Source organism: Erythrolamprus reginae, chromosome 12, assembly GCF_031021105.1.
Source record: "Erythrolamprus reginae isolate rEryReg1 chromosome 12, rEryReg1.hap1, whole genome shotgun sequence".
Classification (NCBI taxonomy): Eukaryota; Metazoa; Chordata; class Lepidosauria; order Squamata; family Dipsadidae; genus Erythrolamprus; species Erythrolamprus reginae.
In genome coordinates, this window is record NC_091961.1 from 3087339 (window position 1) to 3104002 (window position 16664).

At 45.8% G+C, this 16664-nt stretch overlaps 1 protein-coding gene across 1 annotated transcript; it reads left to right on the plus strand.

Moving 5' to 3' along the window:
• Positions 1 to 264: 264 nt before the first annotated feature.
• Positions 265 to 16664, plus strand: LOC139174614 (heparan sulfate glucosamine 3-O-sulfotransferase 1-like). The gene is made up of 4 exons (XM_070765081.1): positions 265 to 284; positions 1298 to 1410; positions 9915 to 10173; positions 15295 to 16664. Exon 4 carries the CDS (start codon positions 15518 to 15520, stop codon positions 16448 to 16450), a length of 933 nt encoding a protein of 310 aa, XP_070621182.1. The 5' UTR covers positions 265 to 284; positions 1298 to 1410; positions 9915 to 10173; positions 15295 to 15517; the 3' UTR covers positions 16451 to 16664.

Consider the following 16664-nt stretch of genomic DNA (forward strand, 5'->3'; position numbering starts at 1 on the left):
ACAGTTTTGTTGCTTTTAAATTTTTGACAGGCCAAGGAGTCCTCCATCCTAGGCAGTCCTTTGTAAGTTTATTCAATGAGTCTAAATGCAAAACTTTATATTTTTCTTGGCTAAATAAAGACAAATTGCTGGTGTGTCCAATCACACTTGACCAGTGAAGAATTCTATTCTATTCTGTGCGCATACGCAGAGGGTTCTTTGCCAGCCGTGGTGACTGGAGGACCGATTCGAGGGGATGGACAGCCGGTCCGGTAAGCAGGTGCAAATTTCCACCGCCGTTTCAGGTAAAGCAGTCCGAATCAGCACCAACCATCACTGATATGGGTGGTTTCTCCTGATGGGTACAAGGTTGGCTCGGAAGCTCCATCGCTCTACTCCTGCCTTTCTTAGCTTCTGCTTTGCTGTTTCAAACCAGTTGGGTTTGTTGTTCACAATCGTTTTGTCCCCTGAAGACTGCAGTAATTTCTTCCCCCCAAGGAAGGGGAGAGCAGGATGGGATTAGTGCCAGGGGACCAGCTGGTGTTGTGGGCGGGCTGGAGGTTTAGTACAAAGAAGGCACACACCTGGACAGAAGCAAAGTGGGCCCTGTAGCTGTGCTTTAGTTGCAAAAAGGTAAGAATTTGGGGTAAATCTGGGAGTAAGGCAAGGAGTCAGGAAGTCTTTTGACCTATGGGAGGATTGGGGTCCCTGGAATTTTTCAGTGTTTTCTTGTTGCTTGCTGCTAGCAGATTAAGGGAAGATTAAGTGCCTGTCCTTTAACACAGTGATTTTCAACCTTTTTTGAGCCGTGGCACATTTTTTACATTTACGAAACCCTGGGGCACATTGAGCGGGGGGAAGGGTGGGGTCTAAAAAAAGTTTGGACAAAAAAATTCTCTCTCTCTCTTCCTTTCGCTCTATTTCTCTCTCCCCCCTTTCTCTCTCCATCCCTCTTTCTTTCTCTTCCTTCCTCTTTTTTGCTCTCTTTCTCTCTCCCTCCATACCTCCCTCTATGCCTTTCTCTCTCTCTCCTTCCCTCCCTCTTTCTCTCTCTCTCTTGCTTTCTTTCTCTTGTTCTCTTTTTCTCTCTCTTGCTTTCTCTCTCTCTCTTGTTCTCTTTCTCTCTCTCGCTCTTTCTCTCTGCTTTCTTTCCCTCTTGCTTTCTTTCTCTTTCTGTGCTTCGCGGCACACCTGACTATGTCTCACGGCACACTGGTTGAAAAACACTGCTTTAATACCCTATACAAATGTTAATATTTAGTATTGCTAATGCAAATTTTTCCGCTTCTCTCTCTCTTTTTGAACTGCTTTGCAAAAGACCTGTGAGTTCCAAGGCAGACTGGAAATGAGTCAGGGTAGATAAAACTCAAAAGGATGAAGAGTTTGAGGGATAAAGACAGTTTCCACTCCTTTTAAAAAAAACAAAAAACGGTGAGACTATTCATCTTGAGTTTTGATTTTGTTTGCGTTCTAAATAAATGCGGTGGATTGAAGTTGATAATATAGGCAGAATGCGTCTCCCCATAAATTAGGAAAAAGGAGTTTGGGACTACAGTTCCCATCACCCTGATATCACAGGGGGGGGAGTTTTAGTCCAACTGGGGGGAGAAATTTCAAACAGATTTTTATTTGGAGAGGCTTCTAATTGACTTATTGCAAAAATGTATAGTCTGCTCTTAGGGGTGTAGAATAGAATAGAATTCTTTATTGGCCAAGTGTGATTGGACACACAAGGAATTTGTCTTTGTTGCAGATGCTCTCAGCATACATAAAAGAAAAATATACATTTGTCAAGAATCATGAGGTACAAGACTGAATGATCGTCATACGGGTCAAATAAGCAATGAAGAAACAATATTAATAAAAATCTTGAGGGTACAAGCAACAAGTTACAGTCATACTAAGTGGGAGGAAAAGGATGATAGGAATGATGAGAAAAACTAGTAGTAATAGTAGTGCAGACTTAGTAAATGTTGAGGGAATTATTTGTTTAGCAGAGTGATGGGATTCGGGAAAAAACTGTTCTTGTGTCTACATATTCTGGTGTGCGGTGCTTTATGGAGACGTTTTGAGGGTAGGAGTTGAAACAGTTTGTGTCCGGGATTTGAGGGGTCAGTAAATATTTTCACCGCCCTCTTTTTGACTCCTGCAGTATACAGGTCGTCAATGGAAGGCAGGTTGGCAGCCATTGTTTTTTTCTGCAGTTCTGATTCTCCTCTGAAGTCTGTGTCTGTATGATTATTTATTTAGTATATGGTGTATCTTACAGCAGTGATATATTAACATTTCAACTGTTAGTAAGGCCCAATAAATGTGAAATGTTTAAAAATGTTCAAATATCAATGTCTGGGCCGTCTAACCGTTGAAGATGGCGTCGTTTATATAGGTAGTCCTCGACTTGCAAACAAAAATTTCCATCGTTATGTCAAACATTTGTTGAGTGAATTTTGTCCCATTTTACAACCTTCCCGTCCACACTTGTTAAGCGAATCACTGCAGTGGTTAAGTTAGCAACATAGTTAAGTGAACCATGGCTTCCCCGTAGACTTTGCTTGTCAGAAGGTCGCAAAAGCAGATCACATGTGAACCAATCATAAATATGGGTCAGTTGCCATCAGGTGGGGCGGGGGTTTCTGCAAAGGTTGGAAACGGTCGTAAGTCACTTTTTTCAGTGCTGTCGTAACTTTGAATGGTTGTTAAAGGAATCGTTGTAAGTCAAAGACCACCTGTATTTTAAAAGAGCAGAGACTGGACTTGTTTGTTTATTTATTTATTTATTTTATTTATTAATCAGATTTGTATGCCGCCCCTTTCCGCAGACTCGGGGCGGCTAACAGCAATAATAATACAATGTAAACAAATCTAATATTTAAGTTAATTTAAAACCCCAATTTAGAAACCAATCATACATACCAGCATACCATACATAAATTTTATAAGCCTAGGGGGAGGGAAAGTCTCAATTCCCCCATGCCTGACGACAGAGGTGGGTTTTAAGGAGCTTACGAAAGGCGAGGAGGGTGGGGGCAACTCTGATATATGGGGGGAGTTGGTTCCAAAGGGTCGGGGCCGCCACAGAGAAGGCTCTTCTCCTGTGCCCCGCCAAATGACATTGTTTAGTTGACGGGACCCGGAGAAGTCCAACTCTGTGGGACCTAATCGGTCACTGGGATTCGTGCGGCAGAAGGCGGTCTCGCAGATATTCTGGTCTGGTGCCATGAAGGGCTTTATAGGTCATAACCAACACTTTGAATTGTGCCCGGAAACTGATCGGCAACCAGTGCAGATTGCGGAGTGTTGGTGTGACATGGGCATATTTAGGAAAGCCCATGACTGCTCTCGCAGCTGCATTCTGCACGATCTGAAGTTTCCGAACACTCTTCAAAGGTCGCCCCATGTAGAGAGCGTTACAGTAGTCGAGCCTCGAGGTGATGAGGGCATGAGTGACTGTTTGTTAATTTGAATTTGAATGCTGCCCAACTCCAAAGGACTCTAAAGCCTTCAGCCTGCAAAAGATTTACACCTTTAGTTTACAGTCAATCAACAGTTTTAAGTATGAAAAAAATATATTCAGTGCCGTTATAACTTCAAACTTTTGCAAATTGTGGATTCTCCGTATTTGATTTAAGATCCATCTTTTCCCGTTAAATTCTCCCTATATTTTTTCTTTTGGGAGGAAGGCTGGAAACGGAAGCTCTTTTGTGAGAAGCTGCCTTAAAATAATTAAGGAATATTTAAAGTGTGTATTTATTTCTGCATGTACTATAAATCATAACTGATCTTCCGGGGCCATTTGCTCGCTTTCCTGTGCATATCTTGATGCTTTTACAAAGCACTTTTCACATTCTCTGTCTTCAAAAGCTTTTTCCCCTTAAATCCCAAATTGTCACCCCCAGCAGGAAAACTCCCAGTCCTCCTTTGCTGCTTTTTTATTCTGGCTTTCTGTCCTCCATCTCATCCTTTCTTTTGGCAGCTTTAAATTTACAGTCCGTGGGCGCCGTAATTTTTTTAAAATAATTTTTTTTGAATTTTTTTGACAATTTCCCCCCCTTCTGAGCATGTACAGAAGTCAAGCCCCAGCACTGTACATGCAGTCGCTATCTTGTTTTTGGCTTTGGGGTTTGTTTTTTTCTGGATTTTTTCATTACAGCGCATAAGTCGTTGTAGTAATTTATTTACTTATTGATTGATTGATTGATTGATTGATTGATTGGATTTGTATGCCACCCCTCTCCTTGGACTCGGGGCGGCTAACAACAGTGATAAAAACAGCATGTAGCAATCCAATACTAAAACAACTAAAAAACCCTTATTGTAAAACCAGACATACATACAGTCATACCATGCATAAATTGTAGAGGCCTAGGGGGAAAGAATATCTCAGTCCCCCCATGCCTGACAGCAGAGGTGGGTTTTAAGGAGCTTACGAAAGGTGAGGAGGGTGGGGGCAATTCTGATCTCTGGGGGGAGTTGGTTCCAGAGGGCCAGGGCCGCCACAGAGAAGGCTCTTCCCCTGGGTCCCGCCAAACAACATTGTTTAGTTGACGGGACCTAACCGGTCACTGGGATTCGTGCGGCAGAAGGCGGTCTCAGAGATAATCTGGTCCCTACAGCACGGGCAGTGATGGGCTACCAAAATTTTTACTACCACACTGTGGGCGTGGCTTTTGCATTTTGTTTCAACATCTTTCAGTGCAAATTGGGTGCTCTTGAAAAAATAAAGCACCTTTGGGACAGTTAACTGTAAATGAACATTTACAGTAATTCTGGGAGTTGAAGTCCACAGGGCTTTAAATGGGCCATAGGTGCCCAACCCTGTTTTAATGCCATCTATTGGTCATCTGATTTTTTTTCGCAGTCCAAATTTGAAAGCCCTGCTTAATCCATTTTCAAACGCTTCCACCCTTCAGGCCTTTTCCTGCTTCTGGTGTAACTCTGGTGCTGCCTTTGCAATATCTCTGCTGCGGTTACCCTGGTAACAATCTGCACACCTCCACGCTCTGCTCTTGGGACCCCAAAGTGTCACACCCTGTCATTAGCCCGTGTTAGGAAGTGGAAAACCTTTCCCACAGGAGGATCTTTCTCATTAGATCAGAGCCAGCTTGAAAACAACTTCTAAGGAGGCCTTTGCAACCTCTGAAACTGGACCAGGATAAGAGACTTGGAAGGGACCTTGGGGGTCTTCTAGTCCAAGCCCCTGCTTAGGCAGGAAACCCTACACCACTTCCGACAAATGTTGTCCAACATCTTCTTTAAAACTTTTGGTTCTTTGGTTTCAGAGTGTCCAATATTGGTAAGCAGCTTCGCAGCAATTTATATGGAGGAACTATTACAGAAGTTTAATAATAATAGTATCAGAGTTGGAAGGGACCTTGGAGGTCTTCTAGTCCAACCCCCTGCTTAGGCAGGAAACCCTACACTACTTCAGACAGATGGTTATCCAACATCTGCTTTAAAACTTCCAGTGTTGGGGCATTCACAACTTCTGGTGGCAAGCTGTTCCACTGATTAATTGTTCTGTCAGGAAGTTCTAATTTGCTTCTTTCCTTGATGAGTTTTTTCTTCTTGTCTTGACTTCAGTTGCTTTGGAGAATAGGTTGACCCCCTCTTCTTTGTAGCAACCCCTGAGATATTGGAACACTGCTATCATGTCCCCCTTGGTCCTTCTTTCCATTAAACCAGACATGCCCAGTTCTTGCAACCGTTCTTCATATGTTTCAGCCTCCAGTCCCCTAATCATCTTTGTCGTTCTTCTCTGAATAGAATTTGGAATGTAAAATGGAATAGAATATAGAATATAGAATAGAATAATAGGATAGACTAATAATAGGTGTTCTGTTGTGCTCTCTGGTAGAATCCTCCCAAAAATTCACAGGTACAAATTTCAGACACACACACGTTTGAAAATTCAAAACAATGTTCTTTATAATGAAAATTCACTTAAACCAAGCCCTCTTTTGGTATAGCAAAGAGCCCTCGTCTCCAAACAAACTGGTAATTGTTACAAATCCCTTATCAGTTCTGAGATACTTAGCTTGCAGCTGTGAGGCAATTCACAGTCCTTCTTCTTTCACAAAGTGAAACACACTTTGCCCTGGTTTAGTTTCAAAGCGGGGAAAAATCAGCACACAAAAGGTCGAAGTCAGCAAGGCAGGCACGAAACACAACGATCAGATAATCCTCCACAATGGCCAAACCCACAGGCTGCTATTTATAGCAGCCTCCCTAATGACCACAGCCCCACCCAACCACAGGTGGCCTCATTTTCTTTGATAATAATCTCTCAGTTGTTGTTGCCTATGCATCGCTCTCCTCATGCGTGGCTGTATCATTAACTCTTGTTCTGAATCCAAGGAGGAGCTAGAGAATTGATCTCCCTCTGAGCTGCCTGCCCCACTCTCCTCTTCCCTGTCACTCATGTCTTCTTGGTCAGAGGAGCCTTCATCAGCAGATTCCACCAGGGGCAAAACAGGCCTGCAGCATGTGGATGTCTCCCCCACATCCACAGTCCTTGGGGCAGGAGCTGGGCCAGAGCTAACCACAACAAATAGGATAGGATATAGAAATAAATACAATAGAAAGAGAAATAATAGGAACAGAAATAGAAATAATAGAAATGAAGGGAAGGGAATGGGATTTCTAGTCCAACGATTAGGTCCCACAGAGTGGGCCTTCTCCGGATCCCGTCAACTAAACAATGTCGGTTGGCGGGCTCCAGGGAAAGAGCCTTCTCTGTGGTGGCCCCAACTCTCTGGAACCAGCTCCCCCCAGAGATTAGAACTGCCCCTACCCTTTGTCGTCAGGCATGGGGGAACTGAGATATCTCCCCCGGGCCTATACAATTTATGTATGGTATGCTTGTGTGTATGTCTGTTTAATAATGGGTTTTTTTAATATTTTAAATTGTAAATTATTAGATTTGTTATAAACTGTTTTTATTGTGTTGTGAGCCGCCCCGAGTCTACGGAAAGGGGCGGCATACAAATCTAATAAAAATAAATAAAAAATAAACTACCCTACCCAAACAGGAGACCTTGCATTGGGCTCAATCCAAACCCCTCCCATAAGCTTTTTAGCAGTCATAAAATTGTGTAGAGCTCAGCAGAAGACGCAACTTTTGTGAAACTGGATGGGCCTTGAGGGTCTGCCAGGCAAGTTCCTCAGGCCGTTCGAGGCATCCAAAGGCCCGGAGTGACGCCAGGCTGAGCTCTGGGGAGGTATTTCAGCAAGCGGATTCACGCAAGTGAGAAGACTCGGCTGGTCCCGAAGGGTCTCATTTAACAGGAAAAGGAGGGGAGGCTTCCATGAATCCGGGGGAGAGAGAGAGAGAAGAGGGAGGGGATCAGCACCCATCGGAAAGCAACCGTATCATTCGTTCTTCTGCGGGAGAAATTCACAGAACTGGGCTAACCGTCCCAAAGCTTGAAGCAAAAATGGTGGTGCTACCAACAGAAAGGTAGGCATTTGTCTTGTAGCGAGAAATATCCATTGGGTTCAATTCCAACCTTGAAAAAAAGACACTGGAAACGTGGCAGTTGATTGGAAAGATGGTTGATATTGATGGACAGGACCACGTGGGTTTGAAGTTGTGGGCGGCTGACAAAATGGAGTTCAGAGTGGGTGGGATTCTACACACTCTTTAGGTTTTGTGCTTGAGCTTCCTATTACTCTGCAAGATCATATCCTTTAATGTCCCTTTGGCTGCGATCAGATTCCTATGGGGGTCATGTAGAGGTCATAGCTGGCTCTATAGGCAAAAGAGGAAATGCAAACCCTAGTGTTTGCCTGAGCTAATCTGGTCAACCTCTGGCTTATTGTTTATCTGAGCTCCCAATTTGGACAGCTTTGCCAGCTGAGGAATTCTGGGAGTGGACGTCCACAAGTCTTAAAGTTGCCAAGGTTGGAGAGTCCTGGGGGTAGTTTGTAGAGAGAAAACCGAGGAGGATCGCAGATTATTATTATTATTATTATTTCTTTCCGCTGTTTTTATTTTTGTATGTGCAGATGACCCTCAACTTACAACAGTTCATTTAGTGGCCATTCAAAGTTACAACGGCATTGATAAAAAGTGATTTAGGACCACGTTTCACAGTTACGACCTTTTGCAGCATCCGCACGGTCATGCGATCAAAATTCAGACCCTTGGCAACTAGTTCATATTTGTTTGTTTGTTTGTTTGTTTATAATTGATTAATCAGATTTATATGCCGCCCCTCTCTGAGGACTCTAGTCACAGTGTCCTAGGCAGTGAAGGACCACTCGCCTTTGGTGCTACCGGTGTGCCCTCCGAGGCCATCACGGATGAGCGCGTGTCTGGCGGGCACACACACACACGTTGGCGCAAAATTTGGCTTTTGTGCATGCACAGTAAGTAAAATCTTGTGTGAAGACACAACACGTGAGCGATATTTCAACAATTCAGGCACCGGACCAGGGTATCTACGAGACCGCCTTCTGCCGCATGAATCCCAGTGACTGGGTTAGGTCCCACAGAGTGGGCCTTCTCCGGGTCCCATCAACAAAACAATGTCACTTGGCGGGGCCCAGGGGAAAAGCCTTCTCTATGGCGGCCCCGGCCCTCTGGAATCAACTCCCCCTGGAGATTAAGATTGCCCCCACCCTCCTTGCCTTTCGTAAGCTCCTTAAAACCCACCTCTGCCGCCAGGCATGGGGGAACTGAGATATTCTTTATCCCTAGGCCTTTACAATTCATGCATGGTATGTTTATATGGATGTTTAGTTTTACAATAAGGGTTTTTTAGTTGTTTTTAGTATTGGATTTACATGATGTTTTTTATTACTGTTGTTAGCCGCCCCGAGTCTACGGAGAGGGGCGGCATACAAATCCAATAAATAAAATAAAATAAATTTTTGCTGATATTTTTGCTTCTGCGCATGCACAGAAGCTAAAAACTGCCGAAATTTCGTGTGCGCGAGGGTCCTCACAGAAGGCTTGGCTTGCTGCACACACCCAAAAGCCAAATGTGGTGTGGGGGTGTAGATGCGCATTTCAGGAACACACAGCTGTGTAAGCGTCCTGGATTTCCCTACCAGGACGGCACACCAGATAGCGTAACCTGGAAGGCAATACTGGTCCTGGGGATTACGTGACACGGCCCCTTTTGCAAAGCAAAATTAAGGGAGAAGCGAAATTCACTTCACCAGCATGTTACTAAATTACCGACTGCATTGATTCACTTAACGGCAGCAAGAAAGGTCACAGAAGGGGACAAAGTTTAACTTAACAAGTATCTCACACAGCCACAAATTTTAGGGCTGAATATAACAAGCAGGAAGAGGGAGATTGTGATCCTGCTGTATAGAGTGCTGGTGAGACCCCATTTGGAATAATACTGTGTTCAGTTCTGGAGACCTCACCTACAGAAAGATATGGATCAAATTGAATGGGTCCAAAGACGGGCTACAAAAATGGTGGAAGGTCTTAAGCATCAAAGTTATCAGGAAAGACTTCATGGACTCCATCTGTAGAGTCTGGAGGGCAGAAGGGAAAGGGGGGACATGATCAAAACATTTAAATATGTTAAAGGGTTATATAAGGTTCAGGAGGGAAGTGTTTTTAATAGGAAAGTGAACACAAGAACAAGGGGGCACAATCTGAAGTTAGTTGGGGAAAAGACCAGAAGCAACGTGAGGAAATATTATTTGACTGAAAGAGTAGTAGATGCTTGGAACAAACTCCCAACAGACGTGATTGGTAAATCCCCAGGAACTGAATTTAAACATGCCTGGGATGAACATATATCCATCCTAAGATAAAATACAGGGAATAGTATAAGGGCAGACTAGATGGACCCTGAGGTCTTTTTCAGCCGTCAATCTTCTAGGTTTCTAATTGTTGTATGTTGAGGACAGAAGCAGAAAGGTGAGTAGTTTTTAGTCGGGAAACTCAGCATTTTTCCTGCTGTTTTGTTTAGTTACCCAAGGCGGGGAGAAGTTGTGCAATTCGGCTCAATTCACGCGGACTGAAGAATTCTCCTTGGCGCCGAATCTGGCAAGCCGTGAGCCTCCGGGCGGAGGTCGGTTTGTCTTTGTTTGAAGGACAAAAAGTACAGCCAAGTCAGCTACGAGGCCTTGGAGCGTAGAAAAGAAAACATTACAACTTGAAAGCAGCACGAGAGGCATGGTTTACGGGACAGCGAGGAGGAAAGCGCCACCCGAGGAAGAAAACCACAGGTACGGCTGCTCTCATGGTATTTTCAGATTTCTCTTAACAAATGGAAAGTGCAGGTTTTGTTTTAAGTTGAGCTTCCTGGGAATCCATCTCTCTAGATATTAGAATCATAGGTCTGGAGGCTTTTAGCAGATTAACAGCGTTGGGAGGTACCTTGGAGGTCATCTAGTCTAACCCCCCGATCAAGAATGCAGCTGCGAGAGCAGTCATGGGCTTTCCCAAATATGCCCATGTTACACAAACACTCCGCAGTCTGCATTGGTTGCTGATCAGTTTCCGGTCACAATTCAAAGTGTTGGTTATGACCTATAAAGCCCTTCATGGCACCGGACCAGATTATCTCAGGGACTGCCTTCTGCCGCACGAATCCCAGCGACCAGTTAGGTCCCAGAGTGGGCCTTCTCCGGGTCCCTTCAACTAAAGAATGTTGTCTGGTGGGACCCAGGGGAAGAGCCTTCTCTGTGGCTGCCCCGACCCTCTGGAACCAGCTCCCCCCAGAGATTAGAATTGCCCCCACCCTCCTTGCCTTTCGTAAGCTCCATAAAACCCACCTCTGCCACCAGGCATGGGGGAACTGAGATGCTCTTTCCCCCTAGGCCTTTACAATTTTAGGCATGGTATGTCTGTCTGTATGTATGCTTGGTTTTTTATATTAATGGGTTTTTAATCGTTTTTAGTATTGGATTATTACTGTACGCTGTCTTATTATTGCTGTTAGCCGCCATGAGTCTCCGGAGAGGGGCGGCATACAAATCCAATAAATAGATAGATAGATAGATAGATAGATAGATAGATAGATAGATAGATAGATAGATAGATAGATAGACAGACAGACAGACAGACAGACAGACAGACAGACAGACAGACAGACAGACAGACAGACTACACCATTCCTGACAGTTGGCCTTCCCGTCTCTTGAAAGCCCCCAGTGCTAAAGCTCCCAAAACCTACGAAGAAAATTTCTGTTCCATTAGTTGATGGTTCTCACTGTCAGGAAATTTATCTTAATTCCTAGGTTGAATCTTTCCTTGATCAGTTTCCATCGATTATTCCTTGTCCGGCCTCCAGGTGCTTTGGAGAATAGCTGGACACCCTCCTCTCGGTGGCAGCCCCTCAAATATTGGAAGGTGCTCTCATGTCTCCCGTGTCCCAGCCCCCTGCCCAAAACAGGAGATCTTATCCAGGGGTGAAATTCGGCAGGTTCTGACAGGTCCTGTAGAAATGGTAGCGGAAATTTTGAGTAGTTTGGAGCAGTGTTTCCCAACCTTGGCAACTTGAAGATATTTGCACTTCAACTCCCAGAATTCCCCAGCCAGCTGGTACTGACCGGATGCCCTTCCTGTTGCCAATGCAGAATGTTGTTCCGCAGATATATTCTCACGGTGCCCAGGGAAATATCAGCCTCTACTTAGGATCAAACTCCCAGCCTCCTGAATGTGAGGCGAGAGCTCCCCCTCTAGGCTAATGCACCACTCACTAACACAATATGCTAAGCCAGATTATCTCCGGGACCGCCTTCTGCTGCACGAATCCCAGCGACCAGTTGGGTCCCACAGAGTGGGTCTTCTCCAGGTCCCGTCAACTAAACAATGTCGTTTGGCAGGACCCAGGGGAAGAGCCTTCTCTGTGGCGGCCCCAGCCCTCTGGAACCAACTCCCCCCAGAGATTAGAATTGCCCCCACCCTCCTTGCCTTTCGTAAACTACTTAAAACCCACCTCTGCCAGGCATGGGGGAACTGAGATATTCTTTCCACCTAGGCCTCTACAATTTATGCATGGTATGTCTGTATGTCTGTTTGGTTTTTATTATAATGGGTTTTTAATTGTTTTTAGTATTGGATTATGCTGTCTTATTATTGCTGTTAGCCGCCCCGAGTCTCTGGAGAGGGGCGGCATACAAATCCAGTAAGTAAGTAAGTAAGTAAGTAAGTAAGTAAGTAAGTAAGTAAGTAAGTAAGGAAGGAAGGAAGGAAGGAAGGAAGGAAGGAAGGAAGGAAGGAAGGAAGGAAGGAAGGAAGGAAGGAAGGAAAGAAAGAAAGAAAGCCAGGGATGGCAAACCTTTTTCAAAAGAGTGTGTGTGCACACTATCGTGCATAAGTGAGTGCCACACCCATAATTCAATGCTTGGGGAGGGCGAAAATGCCCTCCTCTCATGCCCCGGAGGCCCTCTGGAGGCTGGAAATGGCCCATTTCCCAATTTCTGGTGGGCCCGGTAGGCCCATTTTTCAGAGGCTTCACTTGTGCCTGGGGAGGGCAAAAACTCCCTTTCTATCCCCCCTGGAAGCCCTCTGGAAGTTGAAAATGCCCTCCCAGTGCCTTCATGCAAGCTGAAAATCAGCTGGCGCGCACATGCACATTAGAACTGAACTATGGCAACAGCTTGCGTGCCGGCAGATATGGCTCTGCGTGTCACCTGTGGCACGCGCACCATAGGTTCGCCTTCACTGTGCTAAGCCAAATATGTGATGGTTTAGCTTAGTGCTTCTCAAATAGTGGGGTGGCCCCCCCTGAGGAGGCGCAGAGCGATGCCAGGGGGGCATGTGTGATTGCGTGGAACATGCATTGTCCAGGTGGGGGCTGCTGCTCCTGCCGCTACCAGTGCGCAGCGCATGGAGCTTCACATCTCCGGCGTGCGCGCGTGTATGTCCGAGATTTTGCTTCTGCCCATGCGCAGGAAGCAAAATGTTGCAGAGGCACGAGAGTTCAGCGATTATTATTTTTTTTGCTTCCACACATGCACAGAAAAAAATCGCTGAAATCTCCCATAGGTGTGTGTCCACTCGGGAGATTTTCTGCACATGTGCAGAAGCAAAATCTCTCGGACGCGCACATGCACACACCGGGGAGGTGAAGCTGCACGCGAAGCTCAATTTCCGCTACCAGTGTGGCGTCCTCATCCATACCGTAGCAGCCCACTACTGCCGTGGTCCCTCTTGATTGATTCCCCCGCATGGGGAGTGCTTTCCCAGTTGCACACTGCTCCGAACCTGGAAGAGAAAGCGGCCAGGCGGGGTGAGGCGGCTGCGTGGGTTCTTGTTTGAGCCGAGGTGGCGCAGTGGGCAGAGTGCAGTACTGCGGGCCACTGAAGCTGACTGCTAGATCTGCAGGTCAACGGTTCAAATCTCACCACCGGCTCAAGGTTGACTCATCCTTCCGTCCTTCCGAGGTGGGTCAAATGAGGACCCGGATTATGGGGGCCATAGACTGGCTCTGTTGAAAAGTGCTATTGCTAACATGTTGTAAGCCGCCCTGAGTCTAAGGAGAAGGGCGGCATTAAAAAAAATCAAATAAATTAAATTGTTCTCAGTGGACACCGCAGTAGCCATGGTGTGGTGAACCTGCTGCTGGACAAGGAGCAACCTCTGCAGCTTCGAATAGCACCGTAAAAGCCTCCTTCCACATCATTCGCTGTGAGTGCCCGGTAGAGACCGCCTTCTGCTGCACGAATCCCAGTGACCGATTAGGTCCCACAGAGTGGGCCTTCTGTGGGTCCTGTCAACTAAACAATGTCGGTTGGCGGGCCCCAGGGGAAGAGCCTTCTCTGTGGCGGCCCCAACTCTCTGGAACCAGCTCCCCCCAGAGATTAGAACTGCCCCTACCCTCCTTGCCTTTCGTAAACTTCTCAAACCCCACCTTTGTCGTCAGGCATGGGGGAACTGAAACATCTCCCCCGAGCCTATATAATTTATGTATGGTATATTTGTAGGCATGTCTGCTTAAAAATGGGGTTTTTTAACTATTTTAAATTGTATATTATTAGATTTGTTATGAATTGTTTTATTGTGTTGGGAGCCGCCCCGAGTCCACGGAAAGGGGCGGCATACAAATCAAATCAAATCAAATCAAAAAATAAATATAAATAAATTAAATAAAGAAAGAAAGAAAGAAAGAAAGAAAGAAAGAAAGAAAGGCGGCACTTATGGGCCAGGCTGGCGACCCCAAAACATCAGCTTGATTAAGCCAGCTTGGCCCGTGTCAAGAGGGCCCTAACCCCGGTAGCCTCTGCCTGCCTAACCGAAAACAGGCTCCACTGAGTTCAGTGTGACTTACTCCCTGGTTAAGTGGGTAGAGCAGCCTTCCCCAGCCACTCGTTTGCTTGCAGCTTATAATAAATAAAATCATAAACATTAACACTGAAATTCCATTGGGGCCCAGATCGGAGAGTTGGAGCATGGCGCGAAAGGGGGGTGGGGTGTAACAGAAAATAATTGGGAAACACTGGTTTAGCCCAAGAGGTGAACCCAAACCCTGTTTACATCTGCCTTGCATCACTGGCCTTTATTTTATTTTATTTATTTGTCAATCAAGTATAGGATAGTAGTTTATATAAATATAAAAGACGATAGGACAGTAGGACAGGGACGGTAGGCACAATGGTGCGCTTATGCACACCCCTTACAGACCTCTTAGAAACAGGCAGAAGTCGAGTGTAGAGAAACTAAGGTTAAAGATTTTGGGGTTTAGGGAAGAAACAACAGTCAGGTAGTGAATCCCAGATGTCGATCACTCTGTTGCTGAAGTCGTATTTTCTGCAGTCGAGTTTGGAGTGGTTTACATCGAGTTGGAATCTATTACGTGAAAGTGAAGTCGTCATTAACAGGAAGGACGTTTTGGTCTATGATTTTGTGAACTATGGTTAGATCAATTCAGATGCGAAGTAGTTATAAATTGTCTTAATTTCAGTACAGTGTTCCCTCAGTTTTCGCGGAGGATGCGTTCCGAGACCGCCCGCGAAAGTCGAATTTCCGCGAAGTAGAGATGCGGAAGTAAATACATTATTTTTGACTATGAACAGTATCACAAGCCTTCCCTTAACACTTTAAGCCCCTAAACTGCAATTTCCCATTCCCTTAGCAACCATTCAGATTATTACTCACCATGTTTATTTAAGTTTATTAAAAAAAAAAATTATTAAAGGCGGATGAAAGTTTAGCGATGACATATGACATCATCGGGCGGGAAAAACTTTGTTATAGGGAAAAAAACCGCAAAGTATTTTTTAATTAATATTTTTGAAAAAACGGGGTATGGACTTTTCGCGAAGTTCGAACCCGCAAACATCGAGGGAACACTGTACTTGGATTTAAGCTTTGTGATGCTATTTCTGTCTTTTCTGTTTCAGGTGACAACAACTTCCTCATCTCTCTAGAGGATTTGCATTGCTGTTGAGCCCGAGCACTGGAGTGTGAAATCCCACCTGGTAGTAGACATTGTAAGGGGGTGGGAAATAAGAACAGTCAGCAAGCTCAGGTACAAAGGATTGAGAATTGCAGAGTTTATCTCTACTGTGTCCGTAATAAATATCTCTACTGCGTCCGTCATACCAGTCACTTCCCATCGCAGAAATGGCCACACTTTGCCTCCTGCTGCTGCTGTGTCTCAAGATGTGTGAAATTCACGCCCAAGAAGGACGCTGGGAGGCCAACTGGAAAAGGAACGACTCCATGAAAGACCTGCTGGCCCAGTGGAAAAGGAACGACTCCGATGCCCTCGATGAGGACTGGAAGCAGCGGCTGCCCAAAGGCATAATCATCGGCGTGAGGAAAGGGGGCACGCGGGCGTTGCTGGAGATGCTGAACCTCCACCCGCAGGTGGCCGCCGCACACTCCGAGATCCATTTCTTCAACGTGGACGAGAATTACCGAAAGGGACTGGATTGGTACAGCCAGCAGATGCCCAGTTCCCACAGCACTCAAATCACGGTGGAAAAAACGCCCGGCTACTTTGCTTCCCTGGAGGCACCGCAACGGATTTATACCATGGACCGATCCGTGAAGCTCCTTTTGATCGTGCGAGATCCCGTGGAACGGTTGGTGTCCGATTATACCCAGATCTTCTACAACCGCAGAGCCCGGCAGAAGCCGTACCAGTCCCTGGAGGAAATCCTGCAAAGGGGCCAAGAGCTGAACACCGACTACAAGGCCATGCAACGCAGCCTCTACGCGCTGCACTTGGCTCGCTGGCTGCAGTTCTTCCCTACCAGGCAGATCCACGTGGTGGACGGAGGCGGCCTGATACGGCAGCCGCTCTCGGAGATGCGTTACGTGGAAGAGTTTCTGGGGCTGGAGCCTTACTTAGGTCCGAACAACTTTTATTTCAACGAAACCAAAGGTTTCTTCTGCCTCCAGGCTGGCAGAGAACGGCACTGCCTGGACCCCTCCAAGGGCCGGCCTCACCCCACCGTGGATGAGTTGCTGCTGGAGAGGCTGTGCACCTACTTCAGCCAGCACAACGAGGACTTCTTTGCCATGGTGGGACGGACTTTCAACTGGTGCTGAGCCCTGCGTCAAGACCAAGCTGGGCGTTCTGTGAATATTCCACCAAAATATCTTCTCATTTTTCTTTCCAGATGGAAATTCAACTCTGCCACTGTATGGTAAATCGGTTTATGGTGAAACAGCCAAGCCTGAACTTGGAGGTTTTAAGATCCCTGGGGAATTACTTGAAACAAAAGCATTTTTAAAAAATAAATGTTTTTAAATTTTCCAGCAA

Bases quoted from the DNA above. Each gene is read 5' to 3' on its own strand.
- LOC139174614 (XM_070765081.1), top strand. From the start codon at position 15,518: ATGGCCACACTTTGCCTCCTGCTGCTGCTGTGTCTCAAGATGTGTGAA.